General features: G+C 36.8%; 4 protein-coding genes and 1 non-coding gene across 10 annotated transcripts; 2 read left to right on the top strand and 3 right to left on the bottom strand.

The window, feature by feature from the left end:
• Positions 3291-7109, top strand: LOC104707492 (protein TPX2-like). Of its 2 annotated transcripts, none has more exons than XM_010423854.2 (17): positions 3291-3706; positions 3988-4095; positions 4223-4303; positions 4459-4591; positions 4686-4785; positions 4884-4934; positions 5041-5132; positions 5217-5292; positions 5374-5436; positions 5531-5617; positions 5747-5805; positions 5921-5993; positions 6079-6144; positions 6229-6291; positions 6410-6475; positions 6638-6754; positions 6859-7109. In XM_010423854.2, the coding sequence occupies exons 1-16, from the start codon at positions 3502-3504 to the stop codon at positions 6749-6751; spliced, it is 1437 nt and encodes a 478-aa protein (XP_010422156.1). In that variant the 5' UTR covers positions 3291-3501; the 3' UTR covers positions 6752-6754; positions 6859-7109. The 2 variants fall into 2 exon arrangements, with proteins under 2 accessions (XP_010422156.1, XP_010422155.1); XM_010423853.2 differs by having other exon boundaries at positions 3979-4095.
• TRNAV-AAC lies at positions 7387-7460 on the bottom strand. Its single transcript has one exon. It is a non-coding gene; the product is annotated as a tRNA-Val (tRNA).
• On the top strand, positions 7629-9546 carry LOC104707490 (nudix hydrolase 14, chloroplastic). Of its 2 annotated transcripts, none has more exons than XM_010423850.2 (7): positions 7629-7870; positions 7946-8051; positions 8133-8202; positions 8331-8416; positions 8490-8582; positions 8843-8941; positions 9113-9546. In XM_010423850.2, the coding sequence occupies exons 1-7, from the start codon at positions 7659-7661 to the stop codon at positions 9341-9343; spliced, it is 897 nt and encodes a 298-aa protein (XP_010422152.1). In that variant the 5' UTR covers positions 7629-7658; the 3' UTR covers positions 9344-9546. The 2 variants fall into 2 exon arrangements, with proteins under 2 accessions (XP_010422152.1, XP_010422150.1); XM_010423848.2 differs by having other exon boundaries at positions 8133-8210; positions 8324-8416.
• On the bottom strand, positions 9476-11301 carry LOC104709678. Its single transcript, XM_010426249.1, has 6 exons — positions 11164-11301; positions 10941-11017; positions 10548-10869; positions 10148-10204; positions 9876-9928; positions 9476-9785 (listed from the first exon to the last, which is right to left on the bottom strand). Exons 1-6 carry the CDS (start codon positions 11299-11301, stop codon positions 9725-9727), a joined length of 708 nt encoding a protein of 235 aa, XP_010424551.1. The 3' UTR covers positions 9476-9724.
• LOC104707491 (30-kDa cleavage and polyadenylation specificity factor 30-like) lies at positions 11483-14831 on the bottom strand. Of its 4 annotated transcripts, none has more exons than XM_010423852.2 (9): positions 14654-14831; positions 13855-13958; positions 13507-13742; positions 13171-13422; positions 12948-13024; positions 12555-12876; positions 12151-12211; positions 11883-11935; positions 11483-11792 (listed from the first exon to the last, which is right to left on the bottom strand). In XM_010423852.2, exons 2-8 carry the CDS (start codon positions 13943-13945, stop codon positions 11895-11897), a joined length of 1080 nt encoding a protein of 359 aa, XP_010422154.1. In that variant the 5' UTR covers positions 13946-13958; positions 14654-14831; the 3' UTR covers positions 11483-11792; positions 11883-11894. The 4 variants fall into 4 exon arrangements, 2 of the variants coding, with proteins under 2 accessions (XP_010422154.1, XP_010422153.1); XM_010423851.2 differs by having other exon boundaries at positions 12155-12211; XR_754654.2 differs by lacking the exon at positions 11483-11792 and having other exon boundaries at positions 11893-11935; positions 12155-12876.

Below are 14839 nucleotides of genomic sequence, written 5' to 3'. Positions count from 1 at the left end.
TTTTCTTAAAAATAAAAAAAATACAGTGATGCAAAAGAAAACGTAGGTTTATTGTATATGGAAAACACATTAATGCAAATTTAAGTAAATTAGAATAAATATATATTAGATTTTTTTTTTTTTTTTTTTTTTAAAGTCACGCTAAAATCCCACAAAATGTAGTTTTTTGATTTTATGAAAAAATTGGTAAAATCCACCAAAATCTGATTTTCCTAAATTCTAGAAAAGCTATTTTTTCATAATCGTGTATGACTTCAAAAGTAGGTGTTATCATAATCTAAAGCCAAAAACTGATGCAAAATCAGATGCCATTGAAGGCCTAAATATGCTTTATGACTGGGTACCACTGTCAACAACATTGTATCTTTCATGCAAATAAAAATCCATTGCTCTATCATAAATGGTAATTAATGGCAATTTGTCATCTGGTGAAACACATGCTCATGATATAGCCTATATCATATAGGAAAAAGACTTTCAAATTCAGTTACAGATTCAAAATATTGTAAATATCAATGCTTTAAGCAAATTTTAGGCTTTTTTTTCTTCTTTTTTAATTATAGTCAACAAGAAAATTTTAAGCTTTAACATGATATCTAATTGGACCTAATTTGGAGATTAGTGGGATTATCCTCTGCATTTTTTTTTATGATATATATATATATATATATTTCTTGAAGAATTCACAAATTTTCATTTAATTATTTTTTTAACATAAAAACAACATCAACTACAACTAATTCAACCAATAAAAATTATATTGCACACTATAAATAGTAAAAAAAAATCAATTACATCACAATAGAAACATTACTTAAGTTTATACAAAAAAAAAACTCCTAAAACATCATTTAAAGTAATACATAAAGAATAATAAATTAGTTAGATTATTTTTTGTATAGGTGTTTTCTATTTTCATAATTCATATACATATAAAATTGAACAAAACACCAACAAAATTGATAATTTTCGGTTAACTAAGATTTTTTTATTGTTTAAACACGACTCATTTGGTTAAAAGTTAAAACACTAATAGACAAATAAAATTTTATCAACAAAACATATGACCTTTTTTTTTGTCAACTCGTGTTATTATTAAAACACTTGGTTCCAACCAAAGTAAAATATAAAGTGGAATATTACGCCCAAAAGAGACGAGGCTTAAGCCGGCGGAATACAAGAACGTCTTTGGAGTCAAAGACCGGAGGAAAACAAGATTTCCTCGGAAACTAACAAAAGAACTAAAAAAACCATACATAACAGAGCATTTGATAACAAAAACGAAAGGAGACAACAACCTTAATCTAAGAAAAAGCAACCGGCCATAAAACTTTAACATAAACAATAGAACCAAGAGAGCAAATAACTTCTTCTTCTAACGCACAAACGGATGAGATTTACCCAGGATGCCCACGACCAACTCAAAAACAACATCAACCACCTCCTAACATAATAAGAGCCGATCTCTCGTAACCAAGAACCAAGGACTTCATAACACGGCAAACAAGATCACTCACTTTCGGAAGCGACGTCGACGTTGATACGCCAAAAAACGTCAAATTAGAAATCTTCAAAACGCGAGGAGCGAGGCCTAACTTCTCGTAGAACACCAATCACAAAGACGAGACCATCAACCAAACATATGACCAGGCCTGCATATATGACTATCTGAAATAATTCTGAACCCAAAAAAAAAAGAAAAAAATCAAGTATGTCAAATAACAAGGTTTTTCTTTATCCAACAAGATTCTAAAGTCACAAAGATCAAAGATAAAGGTTTAAATCAAACAGTCAAAACATCCTCAGCTTGAAGGTTTGGATATCATTGTTCCTTGGTTACTATGGAGGATTTGGAAAGCAAGAAATGATTATATATATGGTGGCAAGGATTTTGATACTAGTGAAACTCTGACGAAAGCCTTAGAGGATGTTGAGGAATGGAGAACAAGGAAAGAGCATGAGGAGCATAAAGAACAGGCCAGCAGTTCATCTACCGTAGCTACGACAGTACCAGAGAAATGGAAGCCACCTCTGAGTGGTTGGGTCAAATGTAATACTGATGGTGCTTGGCATTATGATGGTACTCGGAATGGTATTGGGTGGGTTCTTCGGGATCATCGTGGAGAAGTAATATGGTTGGGAGCACAAGCAGTTAGACGAGCAAGATCAGTCTTGGAAGTGGAGTTGGAAGCGATGAGAATGGCCGTAAGCATGATGTCTCGGTTGAACTACAAACAAGTTATCTTTGAATCTGATTCATTGGCGGTTGTCAACATGTTGAATAATGATGAAAGCTGGCCAGTTTTTGCTCCAATGCATCAAGACATTAAAGAACTGCTTCCAACATTTAAAGAGGTGAAATTTGTGTTTTCTTTAAGAGTTTGTAATGGTGTGGCTGATAGAGTAGCAAAGGAGTCTCTTTCTTTTGAGAATTATGACTCTAAGTTATACTCTTTAGAGCCAAGTTGGGTCAGACCTTTTGTAATGGTGGATAAACCTAGTGTAACATGAATTGGTGAATGAAAAGTTGTTGTCTCGGTTGAACTACAAACAAGTTATCTTTGAATCTGATTCATTGGCGGTTGTCAACATGTTGAATAATGATGAAAGTTGGCCAGTTTTTGCTCCAATGCATCAAGACATTAAAGAACTGCTTCTAACATTTAAAGAGGTGAAATTTGTGTTTTCTTCAAGAGTTTGTAATGGTGTGACTGATAGAATAGCAAACGAGTCTCTTTCTTTTGAGAATTATGACTCTAAGTTATACTCTTTAAAGCCAAGTTGGGTCAGACCTTTTGTAATGGTGGATAAACCTAGTGTAACATGAATTGGTGAATGAAAAGCTGTTGTTGAGCCAAAAAAAAATCAAACAGTCAAAACGTGATAGATAAAGCCAGGTCAAAACGTGACAAACGAACGAATGCAAAACTGTTGGTGGTGGCAGAATCGAAAATAAAAATCCACATTTCTCGATTCCCCGCCGAAAATTTCAGACTCATCGAACGCCCAAAAAAAAACCCTTACGTCACTTCCTGACCAAACTACATAAACACCCCTACATTCTCTGACTCAATAGGGGCACTCTAGTCTTTCCACACCATCCCTCTCATCAGTCTAATCAAATTCAAACACATTTTGTTTTCTAGATAATAAATCCACGTCATGAAAACTGCACGCTCATACAACGGTGTCGTTTTGTTGTTCTGTAGAAGGAAAACATAAAATAAAAAATTTGCCGTTTTGTCGCTTTTTTTTTTTTTTTAAAGAAAAAAATAGTGACGTTTATTTCCTTAACTCTGCAATTTCTTACTTCTTTCTTCTTTCTTCTTCTTCTCCTTCCTTCTGTGTTCTACTCATCAAAAAAACCCAATGATGATAATAAAACCACACATAAATTAGGGTTCTCCCTGGATTTCTTGCGGTGAGGGAACCAGTGGTTCGTTTTTTTTTATCTACTGTTATTGCGTTTATTGTCTCACAGTGGAGGTTTTAAAGAGAGATATGGAGATGGAGACAGAGACGGAGACGGAGTCGGAGTTTGATGAGGATATGGATACAGATATGATGGTGTTCGAAGTGACTGAAATCGATATGGAGTATGAGTTTGATGCTGCTCGTTGGTTTGATTTTACTCGGGAGGAGTTGGCTTTGGAGTCTCGTGCTGCTGAACTTTGGTTTGAGACCGCTCAGTCTTATCCACCGTCTCGTAAGTATCGCCTCCTTACTCGCCTGCCTTTGTGATTGTGTTTTCGTGGAACTGTGTGTACTCTAAATTTTGGATTTTTAATTACGTCATCTTACGCAATGCGGTAATGAAATATAATCTTCTTCGATGTTATCGTGATTTGTGTTTAGGAATCTGTTTTTTTTTTTTAATTCGTTGATAGGATTTTAATTTTTTTTATTTATTATTATTACAAATGCAGAGGACCAATGTCGTCATGTTAGGATTGAAGTGTGTTAATGTTTTTTTTTCAGCTTTTGCAGTAAAATTGTTAAAGAGAGAGGAGGTTTTGTCTGAAGCCAAGACTAAGCCTTTGTCAAAATCAGAAGGTGGGGAAGTTCCAGTAGATGTTCAAGATGTGAATGAAACAGGTGAATGCTGTTGGATTGTGTTCGTGCATCTCTAAACTAGTTTACTGGTTTTAGGACTGTTTAGGTTTAGATAACCAACTATAAAATTGAAAACTTTACAATTTATGGATCTTGTTTTTTGTGTCAGGAAATGGAACGAGGTCTGGGGTGTTTACATTCATCCAAGGTGGTACTTTGAACAGAGATCCAAATGAGTCCTTACATAAAGGTGATCACTTTTACTAACATGACTGTGGGGAAACAACACACATGTGTTTCAACTATGTTTTTTTATGGTTATGAATTATTGTCGAACCTCCTTTTCTTGGTATTTTACTTTATTGATCAAACTCATTAGTTCTCACTTCCTTCTACTTATACCAGGACCTACATTAAGCAGTCGGACTCCTTCTGATAAACTGAAATACCGACCAAAGTCAAGCATCAGGCCTATACCGAGAAGCTCAACATTGATGAAGCCTACTGCTAGCCTATTGGCAAAGCTAGATAATGCCAGGTGACTATGGAAACATATAATTCTTGGTATATTATCTTCTGTCAACTTTTAAATCAATGAAATTAACAGTTGGTTGTTTTGTTGATCTCCCAAGGCAAGTTGATGAAAGTAGGGAGAAAGGTTTGTTCCCTTCATCTGGATCTGAAATGCAATCTGCTAAAAGACAGAAGCTCGAGGGAGGTCTACTTCGTAAGGTCGATTTTCTTGTAGCCATGAGTTTCCTTGTATCTAGTTCCTTCAAGAAAATATGAATTAAGCGTTTGACCTTCAAATAAGCTCTCTTCTGTTTCAGGTTGCTGAAGTGACGCAGGAAACGAATTTGGTCCATAAGTCACTCAAGAAGGTTGCTATCTGTTTCTTGTGTATTCCTGAACATATGGAATCAACCTTTCTGTTGAAAAAGAGCATTTCAGTGTTAATCATTCAATTGGTTGTTATATGGTTTTCAGGATCTTGATAAAAACTCACTACATGCCAGGATGAAGATTACTGTCCCTCAGGAGCCTGATTTTGCTACGTCACATAGAGCAAATAGGATAAGGTTAGGACCTAGACATTGACTGACAGTCAATAGTTATGGTAAAAATCAGATCTTACATACATCTGCACCAATGGATTATTGCAGGCACAGGGTTGATGCTAAGTTGGACCAGGACTCAACATCAGTGTATAGGTTCAAAGCACGCCCCTTGAACCGAAAAGTTAGTAACTGCTAATTACTTAACATGGAACTCATTTCGTTATTGTATTCCCTGCTCAAACATGTGTTGTGTTGCCTGTAGATCTTTGAGGCTCCATCATTACCCATTCGAAAAAAGAGCACTCCTAAACTACCAGAATTTCAAGTAAACATTAAAAACTAAGTTGGGCTGGTCTTTCTCTTTGTTTTACAGGGTCAAGAATTAATACTTAAGATTATGTTTCTTGTGGTTTTATCAGGAGTTTCGCTTGAAGACCTCGGAAAGAGCTATGCAACATTCATCAGCAGTGTCAACGTCGCCATATCAGGGAAATAATAATCGTAAGGTTATACATCAACTCAACTTACTTGAAATCATATTACAAGATCACTTTATATCAATCAGTCTTTCATGTGGACCACTCAATGAGTCTCAAAGTGCTGATGCTAAAGGAGAGAATTTTTCATTTTGACAGGAGTCAGATAAGCCTAATACAACAGCATATCTTGACGGTGTTAACAGAGAACCAAGAAGGTATGATATTAAAAAAATTATGAGGGTATAACATTAAAATTATGGTCTCTTGCTTGCTTACACCAACTTTTATATAATAGAAATGTGATTAATTCTGCGAGTTGAATTTTAACAGACCAAGAGCTATGGATACACCTAAGGATGATGATAGAAAACACCTCTTCAAAGCTCGGCCTCTTAATAATAAGGTATAACATTTTCTATCTCGTGCTGCATTTTATTGCTTACATACTAATAGGTACACTCATAGAGAGCTCATTTTCCACTGAACAGATACTTTCAAGTGGACAAGACATTGGCATGTTCACAAAAAGCAAGCGAGAAATTTCAACTCCCGTGGTATGTCTGTCTATGGATTATTCTCTACACTTGGTGTCTATATCTCCTACAATAGTCTCAAACTGTTCTTACACTCAAACTCAGGGGCTTAGGTTTCACTCAGAAAGGAGGGCTCAACCAAATTTGCCAACAGACCTTTTCAGTAAGGTTCGATTCACGGTTCCCAAACGTTCTATTTTCCTCAATGGGTTAACTTGAGATTGTTCTTATCGTACTCTAGTTATCTGATGAACCCTTTGTTTTCTTACTTCGTTTTAATGTACAGCTCTCCTTATCATCCGAACTCCAGCAAAACAATGGATCTCACTCAAGATTTGCTCAGCCTGAACAAGTAAAGATACAACTCATGATTTCATTTAACTTTATGTCCCAGCTTTAGAATCATATCAAGGTTTACATAAGGGCTCAAAGGAAAACAAACTGAACTCTTTTCAAGCAGGGAATGAAGTAATAAGCTATTGACTGAAGCTTGTTTCTACTAACTCCATTGCAGAAAACAAGCAAGTTTACTAGGAAACCGATGGTACAACACTGTGTAGTTCCTGAAACTAGCCGGCAATGGACTTCTCGGAGTGGTAAGCTTGAAGCAGCGGTGCAACTAAATTAACAGGTAATATACAAAAGGACACTACTTTACTTTATTTTCCTTCTTATATTAGTGCTTCTTATATAGCTTTTGTGGATAATTTTTGTTACTTGATTTTGATATCGCAGGAGCGTAGCTGATCGTAGAAAAAAATCCTTCTTAGTTATATGAATCATCTCCATTCTTTTTTGTACATTAAGACTTGGTACTCTTAGGTGACAACTATTCAAAAAGAAGGCTAACATTATGAAGAACTAAAATCTGTCTCTCAAGGGGGGTGTGGTATGACATTGTGGTCGATTAATTTTGGCAAAGGATATGTATATTGTGGATACTCATTTCTTAATATGAATGAAATACAAAGAGAGGTTCAACATCACTTTTGCGGTTTTATGTGATGAATGAATGAATGAAGCCATATACTCTTGCAACCGCCTATGTCTCATGATGCAACCATCCATAGACTTCTTCTCCTTCTCATCTCCCGATGATTACTCAACCTTGTAAAGACTAAACTTGTGAGTCCTCAAGTTTAACAAGACTAGACCATTCTTGTGTCTGCTCCACGGGTATATTGATCTCAGACTAGACAAAAATGTGGTTAATATGGCTCTGTGATTTATACGATGATAAAAGGCAAAAAATTAAAACATTAATGGCTTCGCCCGGGTTCGAACCGGAGACCTTCAGTGTGTTAGACTGACGTGATAACCAACTACACCACGAAACCTTTTTGTTTGACTTGCTTTTGTATACTTGTATTATACAGATAACTCACCTCAAATAAGCCGGCTGTGGGATTATACTGTTTGATTCGAAGCCCACTAAGGCTTGACAAATAAAGCCCACTAAAACTCGACACGTGTTGAACTTTCCATCTTCCCCAAGGAGTGTGAGTCAGAAGAATTGCTTGCCTTTGCCTCTTTCAATGGCTGGCTTTACTCTTCTTCCATCGCGGTTACTCGCGTGTCCTTCACGCTCTCTGCCTCGTCTTCTTCATCACCATGCAAACCTGATTCTTCGCTGCAAAATGTCATCTTCTTCTTCTTCCTCTCTCGCTCAATCCATCACGCTCACGAGCCAACCCAACGAGCCTGTCCTTGTCTCTGCAGCTCCGGGGATCTCATCCTCTGATTTCAGGTGAGTGAGTTCTCGAAATCCCTAGAATTCATAAAAATTCAGTGAATCGATTTCAATTTTTGTGTTTGTGTGTAGGGATGCAATAGATTCATCTCTGTTTAGGAATTGGCTAAGAAACTTGGAATCAGAGTCTGGTATCTTAGCTGATGGGACAATGACGTTAAAGCAAGTTCTTATTCAGGTAAATTGATCTTAAAACACACACATTGAGATTTTGCTAGTGTAGTGATCAAAATGGTCTTCAATGATATGATGAATTCAGGGAGTTGATATGTTTGGTAAAAGAATTGGCTTTCTCAAATTCAAAGCGGGTATTTTCGATAATGAAACTGGTCAGAAGGTATCTTTATCATCATCTTCTTGTGTTCTGTTTCAACCAATGTAGTCATTATATATATATATATATATATATATATATATATATGCTAGTTTGTTAAGCTAAAACGCCATTAGGTTCCAGGTATTGTATTTGCACGAGGACCAGCTGTAGCCGTGCTCATTCTCTTGGAGTCGGATGGTGAATCTTATGCGGTTCTTACAGAACAGGTATCGATTTAATCTTCATGTAGTTTAATATTTTCCCGAAACAAAATATCACATTGTACTTGGTATACTGAAGGTTCGGGTTCCAACTGGGAAGATACTTCTGGAATTACCTGCTGGAATGTTGGATGATGATAAAGGTGACTTTGTTGGAACTGCTGTTCGTGAGGTACCTCTCTGTCTTTGTTGACAACTTTGCGAAAGGAATTGAGTGTTAAGATGAAATATTGTAGCAGTTTTTGAGTTGATATATACTGTGGCTGCAAACGAGTTTTCCTTTATATGTTTTGGATCTTTAGTTGTTTTACCAAAGGAACCTGAAATTGTAGAGAGTTCGAAGTATATATAACTCAAAAAGGAGTCTGAAAAATTATCTGAGATTCGTGTTTTTGCGCAAGTTAAATGGCTTTTGCTTCGTGGATATATCAGGTCGAAGAGGAGATTGGTATAAAACTGAAAAAAGAAGACATGGTTGATCTCACTGCTTTCCTTGACCCATCTACAGGTCACAGGATTTTCCCTTCTCCAGTAAGTAATCGTTGCTCTAACCATCTTCTGGTTGTCTAGTATACCTGTCTCATATTAGTAGTCTTGGTAACAAGCTGCAGAAATTCAAAAACGTTTCATTATCTCGTAGTCTTAGAATGTGTTTGGAACCTGATTGATTGCTTCTATTCATTTGGTGTCTCTCTGGCTCAGGGAGGCTGTGATGAAGAGATGAGCGTGTTTCTTTACAGAGGAAAAGTGGAACAAGAAACTATCAGACACTTGCAAGGCAAAGAGACAGGACTCCGTGAACATGGTGAGTTCATCAAAGTCCGACTCATCCCATACAGAGAGCTCTGGCGCAAAACAGCTGACGCTAAGGTTCTTGTGAGCATTGGTCTCTACGAAATGGCTCAGAGAGAGGGTCTCCTGCCCAGACACTGAAATCCATCTCTGGATCTTCTACAGATCTCTGATTGACTCAAGCCAGATACATAGATCGAGACTAGATGTTGTAATGTTGCAAAAGGAGATTTTAGTTCTATTGCGGTTATGACTTTATAACACGGTACCAAGTATGATTGGAAACTCATCTTTTATAACTAAAAGATCTTACAAACCCCAATTTCGGGTTTAGGTTTCCAAAAGTTTACGTTTTGCCAAGTTTGAAACTGTACAAGTTTTGGCAATCAAATGAAAAAACTTTTAGTTACAATCTTCTGATTTCTATAAACCACCAGACCAAATGAACATGAATTACAACATAACAACAACTTCTTCAGATCACCATACTATCCTGCTAAGTTTGGAGTTTGGAGTTGAATTCTAGGATGAATCTCGTCCTCTCTTTCTTGATGATGACCTGTCTTTTGATGAACCATTGCTTCTGATAAAATGACAAAGACAAGAAACAATCAGGAAACTGCAGGGAAAATTGAAGCTTTCTTTGGTTCATCAGAAGGTTTCGCAAGCTTACACATCATCTGTTTTACTTGATGGCTCTTGAGTGGCCCGTGATTGTGGCATCACCTGCAGAGAAAAAGATGGTTCACCATGTAAGAATCAACCGATGATTATTATGAAGTTATGAGCATCTCCAGGATAATATGACAAAAAATGAATCAAGACATATACACCTCGTAAAAAAGTAAGGAAACTCAAAAAGTATTATCAGATCGAGCCAGAAGTTTAATCCAAAAATAGCAATAATGAATGATTGTTAAACAGTGATGGATAAAACATACTGACAGGATGATCAAGTTGTTTCATGCATCTGCTGTGGGTTTCAAGGTATTCTTCATAAGACTGCAAAAACAACAAAAAAACACAATCACAAGACTTTGTCAAAAATTAGAAAACCACAGAACAGAACCTGAGCTCATGATGCTTCTCAAGCAAACAGAAGGAAGTCCCTGTAACATCATTCCAAAGGGCTAAACTTGATCCAGACCCTGATCAGGAATAGCTCACTTAAATAGCTCAGATTTTGAAATATACTACAAATGTTATCACCAAGTTTCCAGTAGTCTGTCATGATCATCTTTGATTCAACTAAATAGCACAACTTACAAAAAATATCTAGTTCGAAAACAAGAAGCTGTAATTGGATGAAATTCTCAGCATAAATTACAAGCAGATATGCCACTACCATGTTAAGCAAATCATCATCGGTTAGGGAACTCGCAAGAGGGCTTTCCAAAGGCAGACCCCACCAGTTGAATCGTAAAGACTTTTCTTGCTCCGTGTGAGAGTTAGATGCACCTGATGATGTATGGAGATATTCCGAGTGTACTCCATATCCTCTCTGTAGTGCAAGATGAAATCTGCTGAGGTCATCCTGGTTTGGGTAGACCGCAGGAGGGTAAGGCATGGCTGTATGGCCCCACAGATTGTTATTATACTCTTCATCTCCTGAGGAAGACGGAGGTTCTGCGCGGGACCTTTTTGTTGAATAATCATCCCTTGAAGAGCTGTGAAAGAATAGAATCAAGGAAAAGCAGATGTAAGAACCAAAAAGCCCACTTAAATTTCGAGGAGATACCTATTGAGCAACCCGTCATCGCAGCTATTTGCATCAAGGAGTTCACAAAGTGCTTCACCGATATCTTCAGGTAATTCCTAGAGCATGCACACATTTCAAGAACATAAGTCAAGTCATTTCCATAAACCTTAGGCTATTCTAGCCCTGAGTCATTATATGGTTTCGAGACAACCAATGCATAAATTATAGGAGGTGATGCAAATGGAATAAACTTTAGGTATACCTGGCAATCTCGACTAATCTTGACAGGCTTGTAATCATTCATAGGATTCTTGAGATGAAGTGTTTTCTGAAAAGGCAATTCACTNCCATACAGAGAGCTCTGGCGCAAAACAGCTGACGCTAAGGTTCTTGTGAGCATTGGTCTCTACGAAATGGCTCAGAGAGAGGGTCTCCTGCCCAGACACTGAAATCCATCTCTGGATCTTCTACAGATCTCTGATTGACTCAAGCCAGATACATAGATCGAGACTAGATGTTGTAATGTTGCAAAAGGAGATTTTAGTTCTATTGCGGTTATGACTTTATAACACGGTACCAAGTATGATTGGAAACTCATCTTTTATAACTAAAAGATCTTACAAACCCCAATTTCGGGTTTAGGTTTCCAAAAGTTTACGTTTTGCCAAGTTTGAAACTGTACAAGTTTTGGCAATCAAATGAAAAAACTTTTAGTTACAATCTTCTGATTTCTATAAACCACCAGACCAAATGAACATGAATTACAACATAACAACAACTTCTTCAGATCACCATACTATCCTGCTAAGTTTGGAGTTTGGAGTTGAATTCTAGGATGAATCTCGTCCTCTCTTTCTTGATGATGACCTGTCTTTTGATGAACCATTGCTTCTGATAAAATGACAAAGACAAGAAACAATCAGGAAACTGCAGGGAAAATTGAAGCTTTCTTTGGTTCATCAGAAGGTTTCGCAAGCTTACACATCATCTGTTTTACTTGATGGCTCTTGAGTGGCCCGTGATTGTGGCATCACCTGCAGAGAAAAAGATGGTTCACCATGTAAGAATCAACCGATGATTATTATGAAGTTATGAGCATCTCCAGGATAATATGACAAAAAATGAATCAAGACATATACACCTCGTAAAAAAGTAAGGAAACTCAAAAAGTATTATCAGATCGAGCCAGAAGTTTAATCCAAAAATAGCAATAATGAATGATTGTTAAACAGTGATGGATAAAACATACTGACAGGATGATCAAGTTGTTTCATGCATCTGCTGTGGGTTTCAAGGTATTCTTCATAAGACTGCAAAAACAACAAAAAAACACAATCACAAGACTTTGTCAAAAATTAGAAAACCACAGAACAGAACCTGAGCTCATGATGCTTCTCAAGCAAACAGAAGGAAGTCCCTGTAACATCATTCCAAAGGGCTAAACTTGATCCAGACCCTGATCAGGAATAGCTCACTTAAATAGCTCAGATTTTGAAATATACTACAAATGTTATCACCAAGTTTCCAGTAGTCTGTCATGATCATCTTTGATTCAACTAAATAGCACAACTTACAAAAAATATCTAGTTCGAAAACAAGAAGCTGTAATTGGATGAAATTCTCAGCATAAATTACAAGCAGATATGCCACTACCATGTTAAGCAAATCATCATCGGTTAGGGAACTCGCAAGAGGGCTTTCCAAAGGCAGACCCCACCAGTTGAATCGTAAAGACTTTTCTTGCTCCGTGTGAGAGTTAGATGCACCTGATGATGTATGGAGATATTCCGAGTGTACTCCATATCCTCTCTGTAGTGCAAGATGAAATCTGCTGAGGTCATCCTGGTTTGGGTAGACCGCAGGAGGGTAAGGCATGGCTGTATGGCCCCACAGATTGTTATTATACTCTTCATCTCCTGAGGAAGACGGAGGTTCTGCGCGGGACCTTTTTGTTGAATAATCATCCCTTGAAGAGCTGTGAAAGAATAGAATCAAGGAAAAGCAGATGTAAGAACCAAAAAGCCCACTTAAATTTCGAGGAGATACCTATTGAGCAACCCGTCATCGCAGCTATTTGCATCAAGGAGTTCACAAAGTGCTTCACCGATATCTTCAGGTAATTCCTAGAGCATGCACACATTTCAAGAACATAAGTCAAGTCATTTCCATAAACCTTAGGCTATTCTAGCCCTGAGTCATTATATGGTTTCGAGACAACCAATGCATAAATTATAGGAGGTGATGCAAATGGAATAAACTTTAGGTATACCTGGCAATCTCGACTAATCTTGACAGGCTTGTAATCATTCATAGGATTCTTGAGATGAAGTGTTTTCTGAAAAGGCAATTCACTCAACCGCAACCATTTTACTTTAAAACTACGTCCCCACGGATTGTTTTTACCGCCTCCCTGACTCCATATATGGTCTCGCCTCCATCCCACAGGAGACAACATCTCTGCATACCCTTGGAAGAATCCGCTCATGTTCACGCTGAAGATTAAAATCACTCGACCAGATTTCTACATAAAGACTATAAACTCAGTATACCTGACACTAAATATAAGATTACAGAATGGTGCAAACTAAAAAGGAGAGTTTCTTACATGAAAAGCACCTTCCAATATTGGCTCATTCATTACTTGAGTGGCCCAAATCCCTTTCTCGACTGAAACTTGAATATTTTCATAATTCAGACTTTTGATGATGAAATATCTCGTCTGGTACCCTGGTTTACTATCTTTATTCGGGTTTGAGCTTTTAAGTTGATCAGGAAAGTTGCGTCGTTCAACATCCACCTTGGACAGGTTATGGTCTTCTTTCCTTCTGTGACTTGAATTCTCTGTCCAAATTATATTCAAACACGATTACAACAAAACAGACAAAACAAAACACAGATTTCCATTAGAAAATACAAGAAAAAGCGAATAACAAGACTCAGCTTCACAATTTACCTGGATCATCAGAGTTTCCTAAATCTTGTTTCCAATAAGTCAAAGATGAGTCGACAACAGATGCATTTTCCTTAGCCGTATCAGAAGACATGCCTATTTATACCCTATATAAACAACACACAAGAACAAAACAAAACTAAATGAAAAAACAATAAAACTTGGCAGCAAACCGTGAGGAAATAAACATCAACCAAAAGCATAAAATCCACTCTAATCAAAGAGAGCATAACGATTAACGACCAATCACCACCACCAACAGGAGTAACATTAAAGCCATTTTAAAGAACAAAAAATAAGAATCAAATCACAGTGCAACAATAAACACAACAAGAAAAATTCACACTTTACATTTGTCTACACTCCAATAAGAAGCTAGTGTAGTTAGTAAGCATTTTACCAAATTAGTCTACTAATAAGATTAGTATAGTTAGTAATCATTACTCATTTAGTCATTAGTCTACTACAATGAGAAATTAGTATCCATGAAACTAAACTTAGGATCAAAATGCTATAAAGTACACTTCTTCACCGAATCAAAACATTTCAAAAGAAGTAATATCTAATCTAAAGTCAGAAACCTAATTCTTCCTCTATTGTTGATATCCCAACATAACCAAACAGAACCCAGAACCCCAAATCTGAAGCAAGAAGGAAAAAACAATTAACCATTTTGATACATTCCCACAATAATTCCAAAGAAAAGCAACGAAACCCATTAAACAGCAGACATATTACAGTGACAATATGAAGAACATAGAACAGTACAGTTAACAGTAGGAAAAACAAAAAAAAAACGAACCTTTAAATTATCAAAAAGCAGAAGAGAGAAACACAAGTACAGAAGAAGAAGAAGAAGACTAAGATACTAATTTTATTTCGGTATTTGAAAATCCAACGAAAGCCCTAATCTTCTCTGTTCGGCTTCGACATCTCTCTTTTCTCGCTTCTTCTTCTTCTCTGTTTTGAATTTTTTTTTTTTTTTTTT

Source organism: Camelina sativa, chromosome 8 (assembly GCF_000633955.1).
Source record: "Camelina sativa cultivar DH55 chromosome 8, Cs, whole genome shotgun sequence".
NCBI classification, from domain to species: Eukaryota; Viridiplantae; Streptophyta; class Magnoliopsida; order Brassicales; family Brassicaceae; genus Camelina; species Camelina sativa.
Note: the sequence above shows the minus strand (reverse complement) of the source record. Positions and strands in the feature narration are given on the sequence as shown.